The sequence below is a fragment of the Sus scrofa genome, chromosome X (assembly GCF_054392235.1).
Source record: "Sus scrofa isolate SSC_HxYL_T2T_F1_AM1 chromosome X, Sscrofa_HxYL_maternal_Yorkshire_Landrace_v2.0, whole genome shotgun sequence".
NCBI classification, from domain to species: Eukaryota; Metazoa; Chordata; class Mammalia; order Artiodactyla; family Suidae; genus Sus; species Sus scrofa.
In genome coordinates, this window is record NC_139401.1 from 50,502,998 (window position 1) to 50,520,483 (window position 17,486).

General features: G+C 40.0%; 1 protein-coding gene across 12 annotated transcripts in view; it reads right to left on the reverse strand.

Moving 5' to 3' along the window:
- The window catches only part of PHF8 (PHD finger protein 8), a 111,226-nt gene that overhangs the window by 58,441 nt on the left and 35,299 nt on the right, over positions 1–17,486 (reverse strand). For all 12 annotated transcript variants that reach the window (XM_085007974.1, XM_085007978.1, XM_085007976.1 and 9 more), the window contains 6 exons: positions 16,205–16,365; positions 15,452–15,593; positions 14,531–14,717; positions 12,087–12,249; positions 1,603–1,690; positions 1,135–1,241 (listed from right to left, as the gene is read on the reverse strand). In XM_085007974.1, the coding sequence (XP_084864100.1) occupies positions 1,135–1,241; positions 1,603–1,690; positions 12,087–12,249; positions 14,531–14,717; positions 15,452–15,593; positions 16,205–16,365 (848 nt within the window). The remainder of the gene's footprint in view (positions 1–1,134; positions 1,242–1,602; positions 1,691–12,086; positions 12,250–14,530; positions 14,718–15,451; positions 15,594–16,204; positions 16,366–17,486) is intronic.

Sequence of the window (17,486 nt, forward strand, 5' to 3'; positions counted from 1 at the left end):
AGGAGGACCATGATTGGCACCTACTGAGATCTGAAGAGCCGTTAATGTATTGTTCCAAGTTACCCTGGGAGGAGATTATAACAAACAGCCAGATTTGGGCTCGACAAAGAATTTTTTACTGAACTGAGCTGTTCAGAACAGATAATAAACAGTTAGTCATCTAGCCTCTGAATGAACACTTAAGTGACAGTCTGTCTAGGTGGTAGAATAAGGGCATAAGAGACTGTATTCACTGGCCCCTGAGGTTCTTTATAACACTGAGATACTGATTCTCCCCAGCCAAGTCACTTTGAAGAATATCGAGTCACAGTAAGGGAGCCACTCTATTTCAGAGTAGACCAGAAAAGAAGAGACCTGGCAGTTGGCTTCACCTGGGCTGATATCCAGGAATCAACATGATGATGTCAGGAAGGTCAGGATTGGGCCTTGTCCCCATGGGAAACACTTTCCAGGGAACTCTGACACTATCCAGATTCAGTTTCTCACTTTAATCAGCAGAAAAGAGAAATAATTTCACCATGACCCAACTTTCTCAGGCCCTTTTGCTAAATGTAGAATTAAAAGCCATGCCCAGGAAGTTCCCGTCATGGCTCAGCGGTTAAGGAACCTGACTAGGATTCACGCGTATGCTGGTTCAATCCCTGGCCTCGCTCAGTGGGTTAAGGATCCGGCATTGCTGTGAGCTATGGTGTCGGTCACAGATGCAGCTCGGATCTGGCATTGCTGTGGCTATGGTATAGGCTGGCAGCTGTAGCTCTGATTGGATCCCTTGCCTGGGAACCTCCATGTGCCATGGGTACAGCCCTAAAAAGAAAAAAAGAAAAAAAAGAAAAAAAAGCCATGCCACGCCCTACCCTACACTACGTAAAAAAGCCAGTTTCAAAAAACTGCATACTTCGATTCCATTTTTACAGCATTTTGAAATGACAAAATTATAGAGATGGAAAATAGATCAGTGCTTTACTGAAATTATGGACAGTGCAGGGGAAGAGAGTGAGAGAGATTACAAAGGTACAGCACCACAGAGATCTTTGTGGTGATGGAACAGTACTCTATCTTGATTGAGGTGATAGATATATGCACATACACACAGGGGAGCAGAGCAAAAGGGACAGCTGGCAAAGGGCTTCATACCTCGAAAGATATCCAGGATGTGCTTTCCCACATACCAACAGATGGTCTCAAAGTTAGGGAACTTGAAGAGGTCTGCTGTGCTCAACCGCTTCTCAATCTCATAGGCTCTAGAGGAAGTAGGTACAACAGTAACAGTGATAACAAGGATCTTGTTTACTGAGCACCTACTGTATATCAGACATTGTACTGGATGCCTTGTATTCATTATCTCTAATCCCCATGACTATTCTGTAAGGCTTTATGGGTTAGGAAACTTGGGCTCAAAGTTATGTGACTTGACCAAATTCACCTAATTACTCAGCGAAAAAGAGGTATTCATGCTCAATCTGAACATCATCAGGAACCAGTATCCATTCCTTTCTGGTTATCTCTCCTCCTTCTATGTTGCATTCCTCACTATAGGGAGAACTCAAAGATTCTAGAAGATGGGAATGGCCACCTCAGGATCACCAGAGCTTTAAGACTCACTTGAGCTGCATTTCAATGTTAAGGCTGTGTAAGAAGTTCCCTCCAAAGGCAAGGCAGTCCACAGGGGTCAGCACAGCATGGATCCATCCTGCAGTGTAACAGAGCAAAAATCATAGCTGGCAGAGGGCTTTTCTTCCTTTGGGCATCTCCACTGCCCACTCAGCTCAAACACAACTCCTTAGAGCAGCCAGTCTGACAATAACTCGGAAAATTCTAGGTTCTTCCTTTTTCCCAATATCCATGTTGGCCAGGTATGCCATTCTTATAACCCTGAACTGGACCAAACTATAGGGTTAATAAACTCCTTCTACTTCCTGTCTCTGCACTTCAAAATCTCTTTGTTGCCTCACCCATCCTCTCTCTTATCTCTAAGAAGGGCAGCACCTTCTTCCCATGAATACCCCTAACTCTGCCCTAGGTAAAACAAAGAGCTTTTGTGTTAGACAGACCTGGATTCAAATTCTGCAGTTTTCCAGCCAAATATCCACTCCACAGGTTGCTTATGAAGCATGTGCCTAGTTAAAACTCAATTATTTTCCTTCCCCTTGACTCTCTATGCTGCCTTCTGGGACCTTCAGATTTTTCTTCTTAAACCTCTCATATTCATCTCCCCTTCTCCATCCATCCATCATACCAATGACAGCCAGCTCAAACTCCTCATTATCTCTCACCTAGACTACATGCAACAGCTGCCAAACTGGCTCGTATATACCGGTGGTTCTTTAAGGTATGATCCAGGGAGTCCTAGGGCTCCTTCAGATTCTTTCAGAGCATGTGTGAGGTCAAAATTATGCTCATGATAATACTAAGATGTTATTTGTCTTTTTTATCCTCATTTTCTCACAGGTATATAATAGTTTTTCAAAAGGCACATGACATGATATCACAACACACAGAAGATGTGAGGACCAAGTCATTTTCTATTAACTCAAACATTAACAATATTTGCAGAAATGTAAATGACACTCTTCACTAAGTTTCTTTGGTTTGGAAATTGTTATTTTTCATAAAATTTACTACTTATGCTAACATGTAGTGGGTTTATTCTTGTTATTTCTCAATGAACTAATAAATATTTTTAAATTCTCAGTTTTAATTTATAATGTGGTAAATATTGATAAACTGAAAACCCATAAAAGCTCTTTAGGGTCCATAATAATATTTAAGGCCATAAAGAGGTTCTGAGTTCAAAGTGTTTGCAAACAACTGCTCTACATTCACCTTGACCCCTGAAATCTATCTTCCGCATCCCAACCCTAAGTGATATATCTAAAAAACAAATCTCCCCATGTCATCCTCTGCTTGAAACTCTTCAATGAAATGTACATCCATAGGAGAATAGATAAATTGCTATATGCTCATACACTGGAATACTAGAAAGTAAAATGAACAGCTACATGTATCAATATGGATCTCGCAATCATAATGTTCACAGAAAAAAAGTTGAGAGAAATACATCTAATATGATTCCATTTATATAACATTCAAAACCATGTAAAACAATACTGTATACTTCTTAACAAGGTATACTTCTGTAATAAAGGGATAAAAATGCCTGAGAACGATATCACCAACTTCAGGACAATGACAAGCTCTGAGAGGGTAAAATGGGAACGTAATTGAGAAGAGATATATAGAAGCCTTCAAGTATGTTTGTAATGTACTACATTTTTAGCTGAGTTATAAACACAAGTGTTCATTATTTTTTATATCTTTTCTCACATCTGATCTATTTCATTAGAATTAAACAAATAAACTTCAATAGTGCCCAGCTGCCTGTGGAGTAAGTTCAGCCTGACAACTTTTTCAGCTTCATCTGCTCCCAGCCTTTGATCTTTAGGCTCCAGTATCCATAAACTGCACTAAACATCCTTGCTTTGCTTATGCCTTTCCCTATATCTGAGAGGTCTTTCCTGTCTTTCTTTCCTTGGTCAGTCCCTACTTACTCAGGGACACTCAAGTGTCACTCTTCTGAGAAGATTTTCACAAATCTCTAGCTAAACTAATTGCTCTTCTCTGTGCACCCAAAACTTTGGGTGAATATCTCTATTGTGGCTATTAGAACATTATACAGAAATGGCCTATTAATCTTTTATCTCTAGCACCTAGCCCAATGTTGGGGCAGACAGCAGACATGAAATGCTTGTGGAACTAAGTAGATTGCACACAGTTTGTGGGAATTTCTATCAAGATGCAAATTAGTCCAACTCAAATCTCTGATAAACAAATTCAAGTCCCTGAATAGTTATCAAGTACCCAGTGTAAAAAAAGACATTATATAAGACACAGCAAAGAATTCAAAGATGGGTGAATAAATGCCCAAGAAGAGAAAACTATAAAAGAGAAAATCAGATGGGTATGGGAGTAAGGGGTGTGTGTGGGGGTGACTTGTTTCTTCATATATTAAACATTCCATAAAACAAATGTAATCAAATCAATATGATATTGATATATGAAGAGACAAACAGATCTGAGCAACAGAAAGGAAAATCCAGAATTATACAATAGTGTTAGACAAAGATGTTAGAATTGTATGACATGAATTTTAAAGGAGTCATAAAAATGCTTCAATGAACAATTACAAACATGCTTGAAACAAACAAAAGAAATAGAGAAGCTAGAAATAAAAAACGAGAGTTCACAGCAGGTTAAGGATCTAGCATTGTCCCTGCAGCAGCTAGGGTTGCTGCTGTGGCACAGGTTTGATTCCTGGCCTGGCAGCTTCCACATGCTGCAGGCCTGGCCAGATAAATAAATAAAAATAAAAAACAAATGGAAATTTTAGAACTAAAAAATACTATATCTGAAATAAATAATGAAAGAATTGGACTCAACAGAGAAATGGAAACAATGGAAAAAAGAATCAGAGAATTTGAAAACAGAACAATAGGAAGCATTCAATTATGAAAGAGAGGGAATAGACTGAGAGAAAAATAAACTCAGGAATCCAACAAGGACCTACTGTCCTACTGCATAGCATCGGGAACTATATTCAATATTTTGTAATAACCTATAATGGAAAAGAATCTGAAAAAGGATATATATAAAACTGAATCACTTTGCTATAACACCTGAAAGATTTTAAATCAACTATACATCAATAAAAATAAAAAGTAAAAAGTGAAAAAAAAAAAAAAAGAACCATGCAGTGGGAAAGAAAAAACCTCAGGAATCCGTGACTTGTGAGACTCTAACAAAATGTGTTACATTCAAATAATCAGAGACCCAGAAGAAAAGTTAGAGTATGGGGCTGAAAAAGTGTTGTAAGAAATAACAGCTAGGAAGTTCCTATCATGGCTCAGCAGAAATGAATCCAACTAGTATCCATGAGGATGAGGGTTCAATCCCTGGCCTCAGTTAGTTGGTCAGGGATCTGGCATTGCCACGAGCTGTGGTGTAGGTTGCAGACGTGGCTCAGATACTGTGTTGCTCTGGCTGTGGCTGGCAGCTGTAGCTCTAATTTGACCCCTAGCCTGGGAACCTCCATATGCTGCAGGTGCGTCCCTAAAAAGCAAAAAAAAAAAAAAAAAAAAAAAGGAAAAGAAAAGACATAACAGCTAAAAATTTCACTATGGCAAAAGATATAAACCTACACATTCAAAGAGCTCAGTGAACACATACAGTATAAATCCCAAAAAATTCACACACCAAGACACATTAGAGTCAACTGCTAAATACCAAAGGAGAAGAAAAAAAAATATTGAAAGGAGCAAGAAATGATACATACAGGGAAAAAAAATGGGAAGGATAGCTGAAATCTCATCAGAAAACATGGAAGCCAGAAGGATGCAGCACAACATTCAAGTGCTAAAAGAAAATAACTTTCAACCCAGAATTATATCTCCAAGAAAAATATCCTTCAGGAGTGAAAGGGAAATCAAGACATTTACAGATGAAGGAAAACTAAGAGAATCTGTTGCCAGCAGACCTACTATGAAACTCTAAACAGAAAGGAAATGATAAGAGAAGAAATCTTGGAAAATCAGGAAGGAAGAAGAATGGAAGAGTAAAAATACAGGTAAATACAATAGACTTTCCTTCTCTCAGGTATTCTAAATTATGTTTGACAGTTGAAACAAAAATTAAAACACTATGTGATATGGATCTAATGTATGCAGAGGAAATATTTCAGACAAATATATTATAAATGGTGGGGTAAAGAAATGTGAAAAGAGTTAATTAAGGTTTCAACCTTTTTCTCAAACTGGTAAAACGTCAATTAAAATGTCAATACCAGTAGACTGCAGTGAGATTACTATGAGATTCTACTGTATAGCACAGGGAATTATATCCAATCTCTTGGGACAGAACATAATGGAAGATAATATGAGAAAAAGAATGTGTATATATGTATGACTGGGTCACTTTGCTGTACAGAAGAAATTGTCACAACACTGTAAACCAACTATATTTTAATAAAAAATATAAATATTCTGAACACTCAAATTTTAAATATACTATAGTTAATAATACTATATTACATGTATGAAAGTTGCTAAGAGACTTTAAATGTTCTCACCACAGAAAAGAAATGGTAATTATGTGATGTGATGGAGATGTTATCCAAAGCTATGTTGGTAATCATTCTGCAGTATATGAGTATATCAAATTTGTGTACCTTAAACTTACATCATGTTATATGTCAATTATATCTCAATAAAGCTGGAAAAACAAATACATAAAAATTCATATGGAAATTCAAGGGGCCCAGAATAGGTATAATCCTAAAGAAGCAAAGCAAAGTTGGAAGGATGACACTTTCCAATTTCAAAACTTACTAAAAATGTATAATAATGAGTGTGATAATGTCATAAAGACAGACATCTAGATCAATGGAACAGAATTCAAAGTCCAGAAATAAACCAATACAACTTAGTCAACTGATGTCTATTTTTTTTTTTTTTTTTTTTTTTGGCTATGCCGGCAGCATGCGTAAGTTCCTGGGCCAGGAAATCAAACCTGAGCCACAGCAGCAACCCAAAGTGCTGCAGTGACAATGCTGGATCCTTAACCCATTGTACCACAAGAAACCTCCCAAATGATTTTCGACAGAGCTATCAAGACAGTTCAACGGGGAAAGAATAGACTTTCTGAATGGTTCTGGGACAACCGGACATCCACATGCAAAAGAAATTGGATCTTTCTCTCACACCATACACAAAAATTAACTTGAAATGGGTGGAGGACATAAATGTAAGAACTAACCTGCGGCTCAGCAGGTTAAGAAGCTGACACAGAGTCTGTGAGGATATGGGTTCGATCCCTGGCCTTGCTCAGTGGGTTAAGGATCCAGCATTGCAGCAAGCTGCAGTGTAAATAGCAGATGTGGCTTGGATCTGGCATTTCCATGGCTGTAGCACAGACCAATAGCTACAGCTCCAATTTGACCCATGGTCCAGGCACTTCTGTATGTCCCAGGTGCAGATGTAAAAAGAAAAAAAAAATGGTATCTTAAGTATGACACCAAAAGTACAAGAAAACAAACAAAAAAATAAAGTGGACTTTTATACTTCACAGAAAACTATCAAGAAAGCGAAAAGACAATCCCCAGAATGAGAGAAAGTATGTGCAAATCATACATATAAAGGTCTAATCCAAAATACATAAAGAGGAGGAGGGGGATTAAGATGGCAGAATAGGAGGACTGGAGCTCAACTTCTCTCATAAAAACAACAAAATTACAACCAAATGCTGAACAACCTTCAACCAAGTGGACTGGAAACTTCCAAAAAGATATCCTACTCCAGAAGACAAAGAGGAGACCACATCAAGATGGAAGGAGGGGCGATTACGCTATATAAGCAACCTCATACCCACCGGGTAGGAAGCCCTCAGACTGGAAAGTAACTGTACCACAGACTCACCTATAGGAGTGAGAGTTCTGAGCCCCACCTCAAATCCCCATGCCTGGGGATCTGGCATTGGGAGAAAGAGCCCCCAGAGCATCTAGCATTGAAGGTCAGTAGGGCTTGTGGGCAGGAGCTCCATGGGACCCCACTCTTGAAAGGCACACACAGACTTTCATGTGCACTGGGACGCAGGGCAAAGCAAAGGCTCCACAGGAATCTGGGTTGGACCTGACTGCAGTTCTCGGAGGATCTCTTGGGAAAACAGCAGTTGACTGTGGCTCATTGTGGGGGAAGGACACTGGAGGCAAAGCTCTCAGGAATATTCATCAGCATGCACTTCTCTGGAGGTGGCCATTTTGGAAAAATCTGGTCCCACCCATCAGTGCTAAGAAGCCCCAGGCCAAACAACAATCCAGGTGAGATCACAGCCCCACCCATCAGTAAAGAGCTGCCTAAAGGCTGCCTAAAGACACCCTAGGCACACAGCAACCTCTATTCTCACCCAGAGACAAAGCCCCACCCACCAGAGGAATAGGAATCAGCTCCACCTACCAGTGGGTAGACACCAGTCCCTCCCATCAGGAAGCCTACAGCAAGCCCCACACCAACTTCAGCCACAAGCGGGGCAGACACCAGGAGTAAGAGAGACTACAACTCTATTGTCTGCAAAATACATAAAGAGGAGCTCCTGTTGTAGCACAGCAGAAATGAATCTGACTAGTATCCATGAGGATGCGGGTTTGATCCCTGGCCTCACTCAGTGGGGCAGGGATCTGGCATTGCCATGAGCTGTGGTGTAGGCTGGCAGCTGTAGCTCTGATTCAACCCCTAGCCTGAGAACTTCCATATGCTGTGGGTGCAGCCTTAAAAAGCAAAAAAAGAAAAATAAAATTTATAAAGAATTCTTACAACTCAACAATAAAAACACAAATTACCTAATTAAAATTGGTTAAAAGTTCTAAATAGATATTTCTTCAAAAATATATATACATAAATGTCCAACAAGTGCATAGAAAGATATTCAAAATCAATAGCATTAGAGAAACACAAAATCTCAGGAAGATACTACTTCACACCCATTAGGATGGCTATAATCATAAAGACAGGCAAGAACAAATGTTGGGGAAGATGTGGAAAAATTGAGAACCTCATAAATTTTTGGTAGGAATATAAAATGCAGCTGCTTTAGAAAACAGTCTGGCAATTCCTCAAGAGATTAAACATAGTTACCATGTGATTCAGCAACTCCTCTCCTAGGTAGATATCCGTAGAGAACTGAAAATACATGTTAACACAGTAACTTGTACATGAATGTTCATAAAAACACTATTCATAATAGCCAAAAACTGAAAACAACACAAATGTCCATAAAATGATGAGTGGATAAAAGAGACACGTGCACCCGCATGTTCATTGCAGCACTATTCACAATAGCCAGGACATGGAAACAACCCAAATGTCCATCAACAGATGATTGGATTTGGAAGAAGTGGTATATATACACAATGGAATACTACTCAGCCATAAAAAAGAATGACATAATGCCATTTGCAGCAACATGGATGGAACTAGAGAATCTCATCCTGAGTGAAATGAGCCAGAAAGACAAAGACAAATACCATATGATATCACTTATAACTGGAATCTAATACCCAGCACAAATGAACATCTCCTCAGAAAAGAAAATCATGGACTTGGAGAAAAGACTTGTGGCTGCCTGATGGGAGGGGGAGGATCAGGAGCTTGGGCTTATCAGACACAACTTAGAATAGATTTACAAGGAGATCCTGCTGAATAGCATTGAGAACTTTGTCTAGATACTCATATTGCAACAGAACAAAGGGTGGGAAAAAAATGTAATTGTAATGTATACATGTAAGGATAACCTGACCCCCTTGCTGTACAGTGGGGAAAAAAAAAAATGATGAGTGGATAAACAAAATGTGGTATATCCATACAATGGAATATTACTCAGCCATTTAAAGAATGAAAAATTGACAAATGCTCTAACATGGATGAACCTTGAAAATATAAAAGACCTCATATTGCATGATCCAACTTATATAAAACATTCAGAATAGGCAAATTCATATACAAAGAAAAATACAAAAGTGACCAGGGGCTGGGGGGAAGAAGAAAAGGGGCATGACAGCTAAGAGGTACTAAGTTTTTTTTTTTTTGAAGTGATGAAAACTTTCTGGTATTAGATATTGATGATGGTTGTACAACTTCGTGAAAATTTTTCTGGCTGCACTCATGGCATGCAGAAGTTCCCAGGCCAGTGATGGAACCTGTGCTACAGCAGTGACCTGAGCCACAGCATGACAACATCGGATCCTTAACCCACTGAACCACCAGGGAACTCCACGAATATTTTTTTAAAAACTGAACTGTACCCTTTAACATGGTAATTTTATGGTATGTGTATTATATCTCACTTTTTTTTTAAAAAAAGCACACTGAACAAAATGGAAATACAACATATCATAATTTGTTACACAGTTAAATCAGTGCCAAGGGGGAAATTTTCAGCACTAAATGTTTACATTAAAAAAGGAAGTTCCCGGGAGTTCTCCGCTGGCCTAGCGGGTTGAGGCTCTTGCATTCTCACCGCTGTGGCTCTGGTTGCTGCTGTGCGGCGTAGGTTCAATCCCTGGCCCAGGAATTCCCACATACTGCCTGTGTGGCAAAAAAGAAAAAAAAATACAAAAAAAAACAAAAAAAGGAAGTTCCCATTGTGGCTCAGCAGGTTAAGGACTGACGTAGTCTCTGTGAGGATGTAGGTTCAATACCTAGCCTCACTCAGTAGGTTAAGGATCTGGTGTTGCTGCAAGCTGCAGTGTAGGTTGCATATGCACCTTAGATCTGGTGTTGCTGTGGCTGTGGCTGTGGCATAGCCAAAGCTGCAGCTCCAATTCAACCCCAGGTCCAGGAACTTCCATAGGTGCAGCCGTAAAAAGAAAAAAAAAAGAAGAAAAGTCTGAAATCAATCACCTAAGCTCCTACCTCGACTGGAAAAAGGAGAGCAAAACAAACCCAAAGAAAGAAGAAGGAAGAAAAAACAAAGATAAAAGCAGTAATCACTGAAATTGGAAACAGAAAGACAACAGGGAAAAATCAATGAAACAAAAAGTGATTATTGGGGTTCCCGCCTTGGCGCAGCAGAAACAAATCCGACTAGGAAACGTGAGGTTGCAGGTTTGATCCCCGGCCTCGCTCAGTGGGTTAAGGATCCAGCATTGTCATGAGTTGTGGTATAGCTTGCAGATGCAACTCGATCTGGCATTGCTATAGCTGTGGTGTAGGCCGGCAGCTGTAGCTCCAATTTGACCCCTAGCCTGGGAACCTCCATATGCTGTGAGTGTGGCCCTAAAAAGCAAAAAAAAAAAAAAAAAAAAAAAAAAAAGGGATTCTTTAAAAAGTTCAATAAAAGTGACAAACCTCCATCAGGATTGACACAGAATAAAAGAAAAGGTACAAATAACCAACGTCGGGAATGAAACAGAGGATATTACTAGAGACTTAGAAGATATCAAAAGAGTAATAAGGAAATACAATGAATAACTCTATACACATAAAGTTGACAACTTAGGTAAAATGGACCAACAATTTGAAAAGCACAAATTATCACAACTCACCCAATATGAAATAGATAAAAAGTTTTTTTGGTCTTTTTAGGGCTGCACCTGTGGCACCCCTAGCTCCCAGGCTAGGGGTTGAACTGGAGCTGCAGCTGCTGCTGCTGGCCTATGCCACAATCACAGCAATGCCAGATCTGAGCCACGTCTGCAACTGACACCACAGCTCATGGCAACATAGATCCTTAACCCACTGAGTGAGGCTAGAATTGAACCCACATCTTCATGGATACTAGTCAGGTTCTTAACCTGCTGAGCTACAATAGGAATTCCTAAAATAGATAATTTGAATAGCCTAATAAAGTTTAAGGAAACTGAATGTTAATTTAAAACTTTCCAAAAAGGAAATCTCCAGATCCATGTGGCTGCAATAGAGAATTCTACTGAACATTTTGAGAAAATTTAACACTAATTCTGAAATCAAGGAATCAAGAAATCAGAAAATCAATAAAAATCTAAATAAATGAACAGGCATGTTCATGGAAGACTCAACATACTAAAGATGTCAACTTCCCCAAGTTCAGACAACTAGGGGGACTTTTTCAAAATACAGTTTCATATCCCATCTAACCTGTGAATTCATAATCCTTGAGGGGGAGTCTAGGCATTTATTGTTTCGGGAAAATAAAACCTACCCCTATCCAGGTCATTTTGATGTACAGCCTACAATGCCACTCCCTCAGTCACTATCTCTAGAGTCATGGGGTTGAGAATCCTGTTTTCTATCTGTTTACCAAGTTGACATCAGTCCTGTATAAAGAAGCACATCAACCTCTTCTGGACTGCCCCATCTGCAACCTCCCCAGGTGACCACACTGCCCCCTGGCCACAACGTGAACTTCCTTGAGGTCCATTTCTGAGTCTTTAGCTGATATGAGAGAGATATCCCTTATAATCACATCAACACATTATAGGAAGGGGTTGATTCTGGTGGTGCCACAAGCTCTCTTCCTCTTCCCACCCCCCTCAAACCCTCCCAGAGGGGCCCAGGGAAGACCTGTAGGAATGAAAAGTGTCTGTCCTTGCTTCACAGAACACTTGTAGCATTTGTCCACCTGGTCCCCAAAGAACATCTCATTCTGGTTAGAGGAGCTGCTCCAGCACTCAAAGAGAGTCAAGTTGGCATTTGTAGGGCGGATGAGATAGAAGATCTTCTCACCCTGAAACAAGAAGAGGTTGAAATGCCAAAAGTATCAAAGGTTTCTTAAAAAGTCCTCCAGCGTTCTCCAGAAGAGTTTCTCTCCCATGCTCCAAGACCATGTAGTATGTTAGAATTCTTTCCCAAACCTGCCCGAGAATCATTTTTACATAGATTTGGAAGGCTTCAAAAGTTCTTTTGCACTTTGCACTTTTAAGCCTCTATAAGACTGACAAAAACAGTGTGGAAAGGGCATTTCAAACAAAATTGTCAACTTAAGACAAATGTACACCAAAGGCTTCTATTTTAGATGCAATGCCAAATGAAAAACGGCCTCTATAGATGAGTAGATCAATACCACTAGCCCTAGGAGAATTTAAGGCCACATTACTAATGAGAAGAAAATTGAATTTGCCTTTAAATGCCATTTATAGAGAGTGTTCCCTCTCACACCTGCAATCAAAGCTAATAAAAGTTTAAAAGTTCAGTAATCGCCCAAGGACTTCTGAAAGATTATATGCTAGGTGATTATCTGTTGGAGGAAAATTTTATTTCCTAATTATGTTTTGCCTGGATAATCACCAGATAGATAATTTGGCAGAAAAGAAAAAAAATCCACTAGCACAAAAATATCCCCAACCCACAGCTTGATTAGTTTAACCAGTATTTCATGATAATAAATTTCAATGTAGAAAAGCAATAACACTAGAAACTATCTACTGTACAACTGGGGAAACTTGAATCAGATCTGCAGATAATAGTATTATATCAATAGTAAGTTCCTGATTTTGATAACTATACTGTGGTTATATAAGTGTTTTTAATACACACTGAATTAATACAAGATAAAGGGACACTAGGTCTGCAGCTACTCTCGGGTTGTTTCAGAAAAAATACATATGTAAAACCATTTTATTATGTTTGCTTCAAGAATATAATGAAACGGTAACATCAGAACCTGAGTGCAGGGCACACGGGAATCTTTCCTATTATTTTTTTTTGCAATTTTTCTACTAAAAATTATTTTAAAATAAAAAAGTTAAATCTAAAATTTGCATAACAGTATTTTCATTCACACACTCCAATTTCTTCATTATAAACCAATGAAAACAACTAGTTCGGGATTCATGATCATTTGGACAAGAGCAATATTCATGTTTTCTGTTCTCTCCTTGGCATTTCTGATAAGAAAGTGAAACAGTATGAACAGTGGTGGAAAACAATAAAACTTACTTAAGTTTGTTTTGCAGGAGTTCCCATCGTGGTTCAGTGGTTAACGAATACGACTAGGAACCATGAGGTTGCGGGTTCAATCCCTGGCCTCACTCAGTGGGTTAAGGATCTGGTGTTGCCATGAGCTGTGGTGTAGGTCGCAGACACAGCTTGGATCCTGTGTTGCTGTGGTTGTGATCTACAGCTCTGATTCGACCCCTAGCCTGGGAACCTCCATATGCCACGGGAGCGGCCATAGAAAAGACAAAAAAAAACAAAAAAAAAAAAAGAAAAGAAATTTGTTTTCCAGTTCTCAAAAATCCTTTATAGTCATGGACAATCAATAAGCTAGTAACAACCACTAAAAGAGAAATTACAGGAAAGCTGATAGAATGGCAGTTATACAACTATTTATACAACTGTCAAAACACATCAAACTACATACTTAAAATAGATGATTTTATGGTATGTAAATTATACTTCAAAAACTTGGGATGGAGGGGAAGTTTCTCACGTTAGCAGGAATTTCTGCAATAAATATGGACATTTCCATACATAGTGTTAGGTGCACAAATTGATTCAGTTAAGATAACAAAGAAAACCTTAGGCATCTGCAGTTATTAAAAAATTTTAAGCATCAAAACTGTAGAGTAGGAGTTCCCGTCGTGGCGCAGTGGTTAACGAATCCGACTAGGAACCATGAGGTTGCGGGTTCGGTCCCTGCCCTTGCTCAGTGGTTTAACGATCCGGCGTTGCCGTGAGCTGTGGTGTAGGTCGCAGATGCGGCTCGGATCCTGCGTTGCTGTGGCTCTGGCGTAGGCCGGTGGCTATGGCTCCGATTCGACCCCTAGCCTGGGAAACCTCCACATGCCGCAGGGGCGGCCCAAGAAATAGCAAAAATACAAAAAAAAAAAAAAAAAAAACTGTAGAGTAGATGGCATATCCACTAAGTACCTAACCCTGATAGAGGAATGTCACCCAAATAGAGTCCGGGAGGCAAGTAGGCCTTAGTAGCTTGTTTTATGCTGTCACCTGGAACAAAGAAGGAAACCCAAGGCCTGGCTGTCTTCAGAAGCCATATCCATTCCTACCTTGAGCACATGGTACCAGACTGAGGTGCCACCAAAGTCAATGTGAAAGTCTGTATAACTATCCCGCACACTCATGAGGCAGTACTTCTGCACATTGGGCCTCTCAAAGATACACTCCTCCGGCCACAAGTTCTCCACCCATGAGAGCTTTCGAACAATCTTGGGTGTTTCCACAAGGTTAGAAAGCCTAGCAAGGAAGGGGTAGAGAGCAGAGAGCAGATGTCAACCAATTGGGAACCGAAGGTTAAATCCTGAATAAAATGACCCCCATCTCAATGAGAATGAGGTAAGATTTAAAAAAAGTTCTCTCCACAGAATCCCCAAGAACACATAGGACACTTATTTTTTATAAGTCTGGTCAGCATCTTCATTCCACTCAGCTCTGGAAGTCCCAGGTCTCAGCTCCACAGCCTTCCCAATCAAAGATGAGCATTTCCTCCACTCAATGCTCAGACTCCCCAAACCTGGGCCCACTCACTTGGCACTTGGTGTATAACAGTATTGTGCTGTTCTCATCTCATAGTGTCTTCTTTATGAGGAACAATTAGAGAAACCTCTCAGGGCTCAATTCCAGGTAAAGAAATGTTTACCTGGGACAGAAGACCTATCCTGGGAGTTAAACAGTGACCATGCTGCAATCTAAAGACCAGAAAAATTTCCAAGAAACCTGTCCTAGGTCTTGAAGGAGATAAAAAACAATTAAAATAGCTACTGCATAATCTATCCAACGCTATAAACTGCAAAGGAGAAATATGATTTAGTTGTTATAATGTGAGCAGCTACCCTAGAAAGTATAAACCAGCTCTGCATCTCAAAGGAAGAAACCACCAGGAGGAAGAGAAAAGAACACTAATATACACTCAATATATCACAAGTCCAAGGCACTTTGTGAGGCTTTTTACTTACCCCTGCCCCTCTTACCTGGTATCAGAGAACTCCAAACTAATGACATTGAGGACTTTCTCCCTCTTTCCACTATAATAATATTTCACAAAATCACCAAGCTTCATCTTGCAGTCAGCCTGGCGAGTCACATCGATCACATCAATCTCTTTGTCAGAACCTGGAGTAGAGAGATGGGTTCTGCACCAAGTGGTCTCAGGGACCAGGGAAGACTCTCATCCCCTAACCCATTCCTAGAATGACCTTACACTTAAAACCTTTCTCACTGTTTTTGGATGCGCATATATAGGAGGTGGGGGTAGGTATTCCTCACACCTTCCTTGTATCTAAATGCCAGGTCCAGACCTGCTGAGGCAATAGAACTGCCTGACACACAGTCTCACTCACAGTACAATCCAGCAACCTGAGACCTGCTTCCTCACTTTTCATCCTACCTCTCAAAAACTCATGTCCAGACCATAACTAGCATGTGAGGGCAAAAGTCAAAGGCTTTCTCATCTCAACAGAGGAGAGAGAGAGGCCATTACAATCCTTGGAATTCCCTAGGTAAAAAATGGGGCTCAGCCTGGGGTTTTGTGGTTGGTCTATTAAGAGGAAAAGAAAGGGAAGACCAGGATTTTGGTTCTAGCTTTGTTGAATGATTTTTGGGCAAAGCATTTCACCTCAGATTCCCAAGATGCAAGGAAATGCAAAAGGGAGACTGGAGAGGAAGAGTCGCAGGTTCTGATGGGAATGAATAATGTCACAGTTAAGAGGGTCTGTGGTGCTTACCAACATAGTGTTCCACATCCCTCACAGTGAATGATGGTGAGGGCAGTGTCATCCCCAATCCATCCTTCTTCAAGACCAGGATGGGCACACTGAAGCTATTCTCTTCCAGGAATTCCACGGTCAGCTGACTTCCAGTGGGCTTCAGAATCACTTCATCTGAGCTGTGGGCCACATGAGAGAAAGCCTGAACCCTAGAAGCCCCGCCACTGAAGGCCTCACTGGATGCCGCCACTCACCCAAGGGGTGGGGCCTTCCTGAAGAAACCTAATGTGGGCTGGCAACCAATGAATGGCATAAACTTCATGTGCCAGGGAAGAAATAACCTATCAAAGGCAAGAAGCCAGGATATCCTATCAATATGGTGCTCTTCTCCAGATGACAAAAGATGAAACCAGTCAACAGCCTTCCCAGGAAGAAAAGACATATCTGACAAGTTTAGCTGATTTACTCTAACCCAGAGCAGCACCATTCCATTTAAACAATGGCAAATAAAGAGAAAGATTTGATTTAAAAAACAACATTTATACAACCACTTCTTTTTTTTTTTTTTTTTTTTTTTTGGTCTTTTTAGGGCCACACTCGTGGCATATGGAGGTTCCCAGGCCAGGGGTCCAATCAGAGCTGTAGCCACCAGCCTACACCACAGCCACAGCAACACAGGATCAGAACTGCGTCTGCAACCTACACCACAGCTCACAGCAATGCCGGATCATTAACCCACTGAGCGAGGCCAGGGATCAAACCCACATCCTCATGGATGCTAGTCGGATTCATTAACTGCTAAGCCACGATGGGAACTCCTACAACCACTTTCTTGACACACAGTTAACTAGAAAATAGGAATTTCTTGTTTTCTTAAAATCACATTGAAAAAAGATGGGCTATTTGACAAGCTGTGTTGGGATAAACATCTGGAAAAATATTAAGATCAATATCTGTCTCTCTCTTTACATAATTCTAGATGGAACAAAGATCAAATTAGGAAAAAATAAAGCCATAGAGTAGTAGAAAAACCATGGGAGAGACAAGGCCCAGTAGTCATTAAAAATAGTAATAAATAAATTTAACTACATAAAAATTAAAATTTTCTGCATGGAAAGCTATTACAAATCAGTAAGAAAGAGGCAGTAACCCAAGAGATAAACTGTCAAACAACATAAGCAAGCAGTTAACAGAGAAAGAAATAAAGATGACTTATACATGTACAAAAACAGACATGCTTCCTTCATAACTAAAGAAAAAACAATGAAGTCTCATTTTTTTAATCTTATTAGAAAGGCAA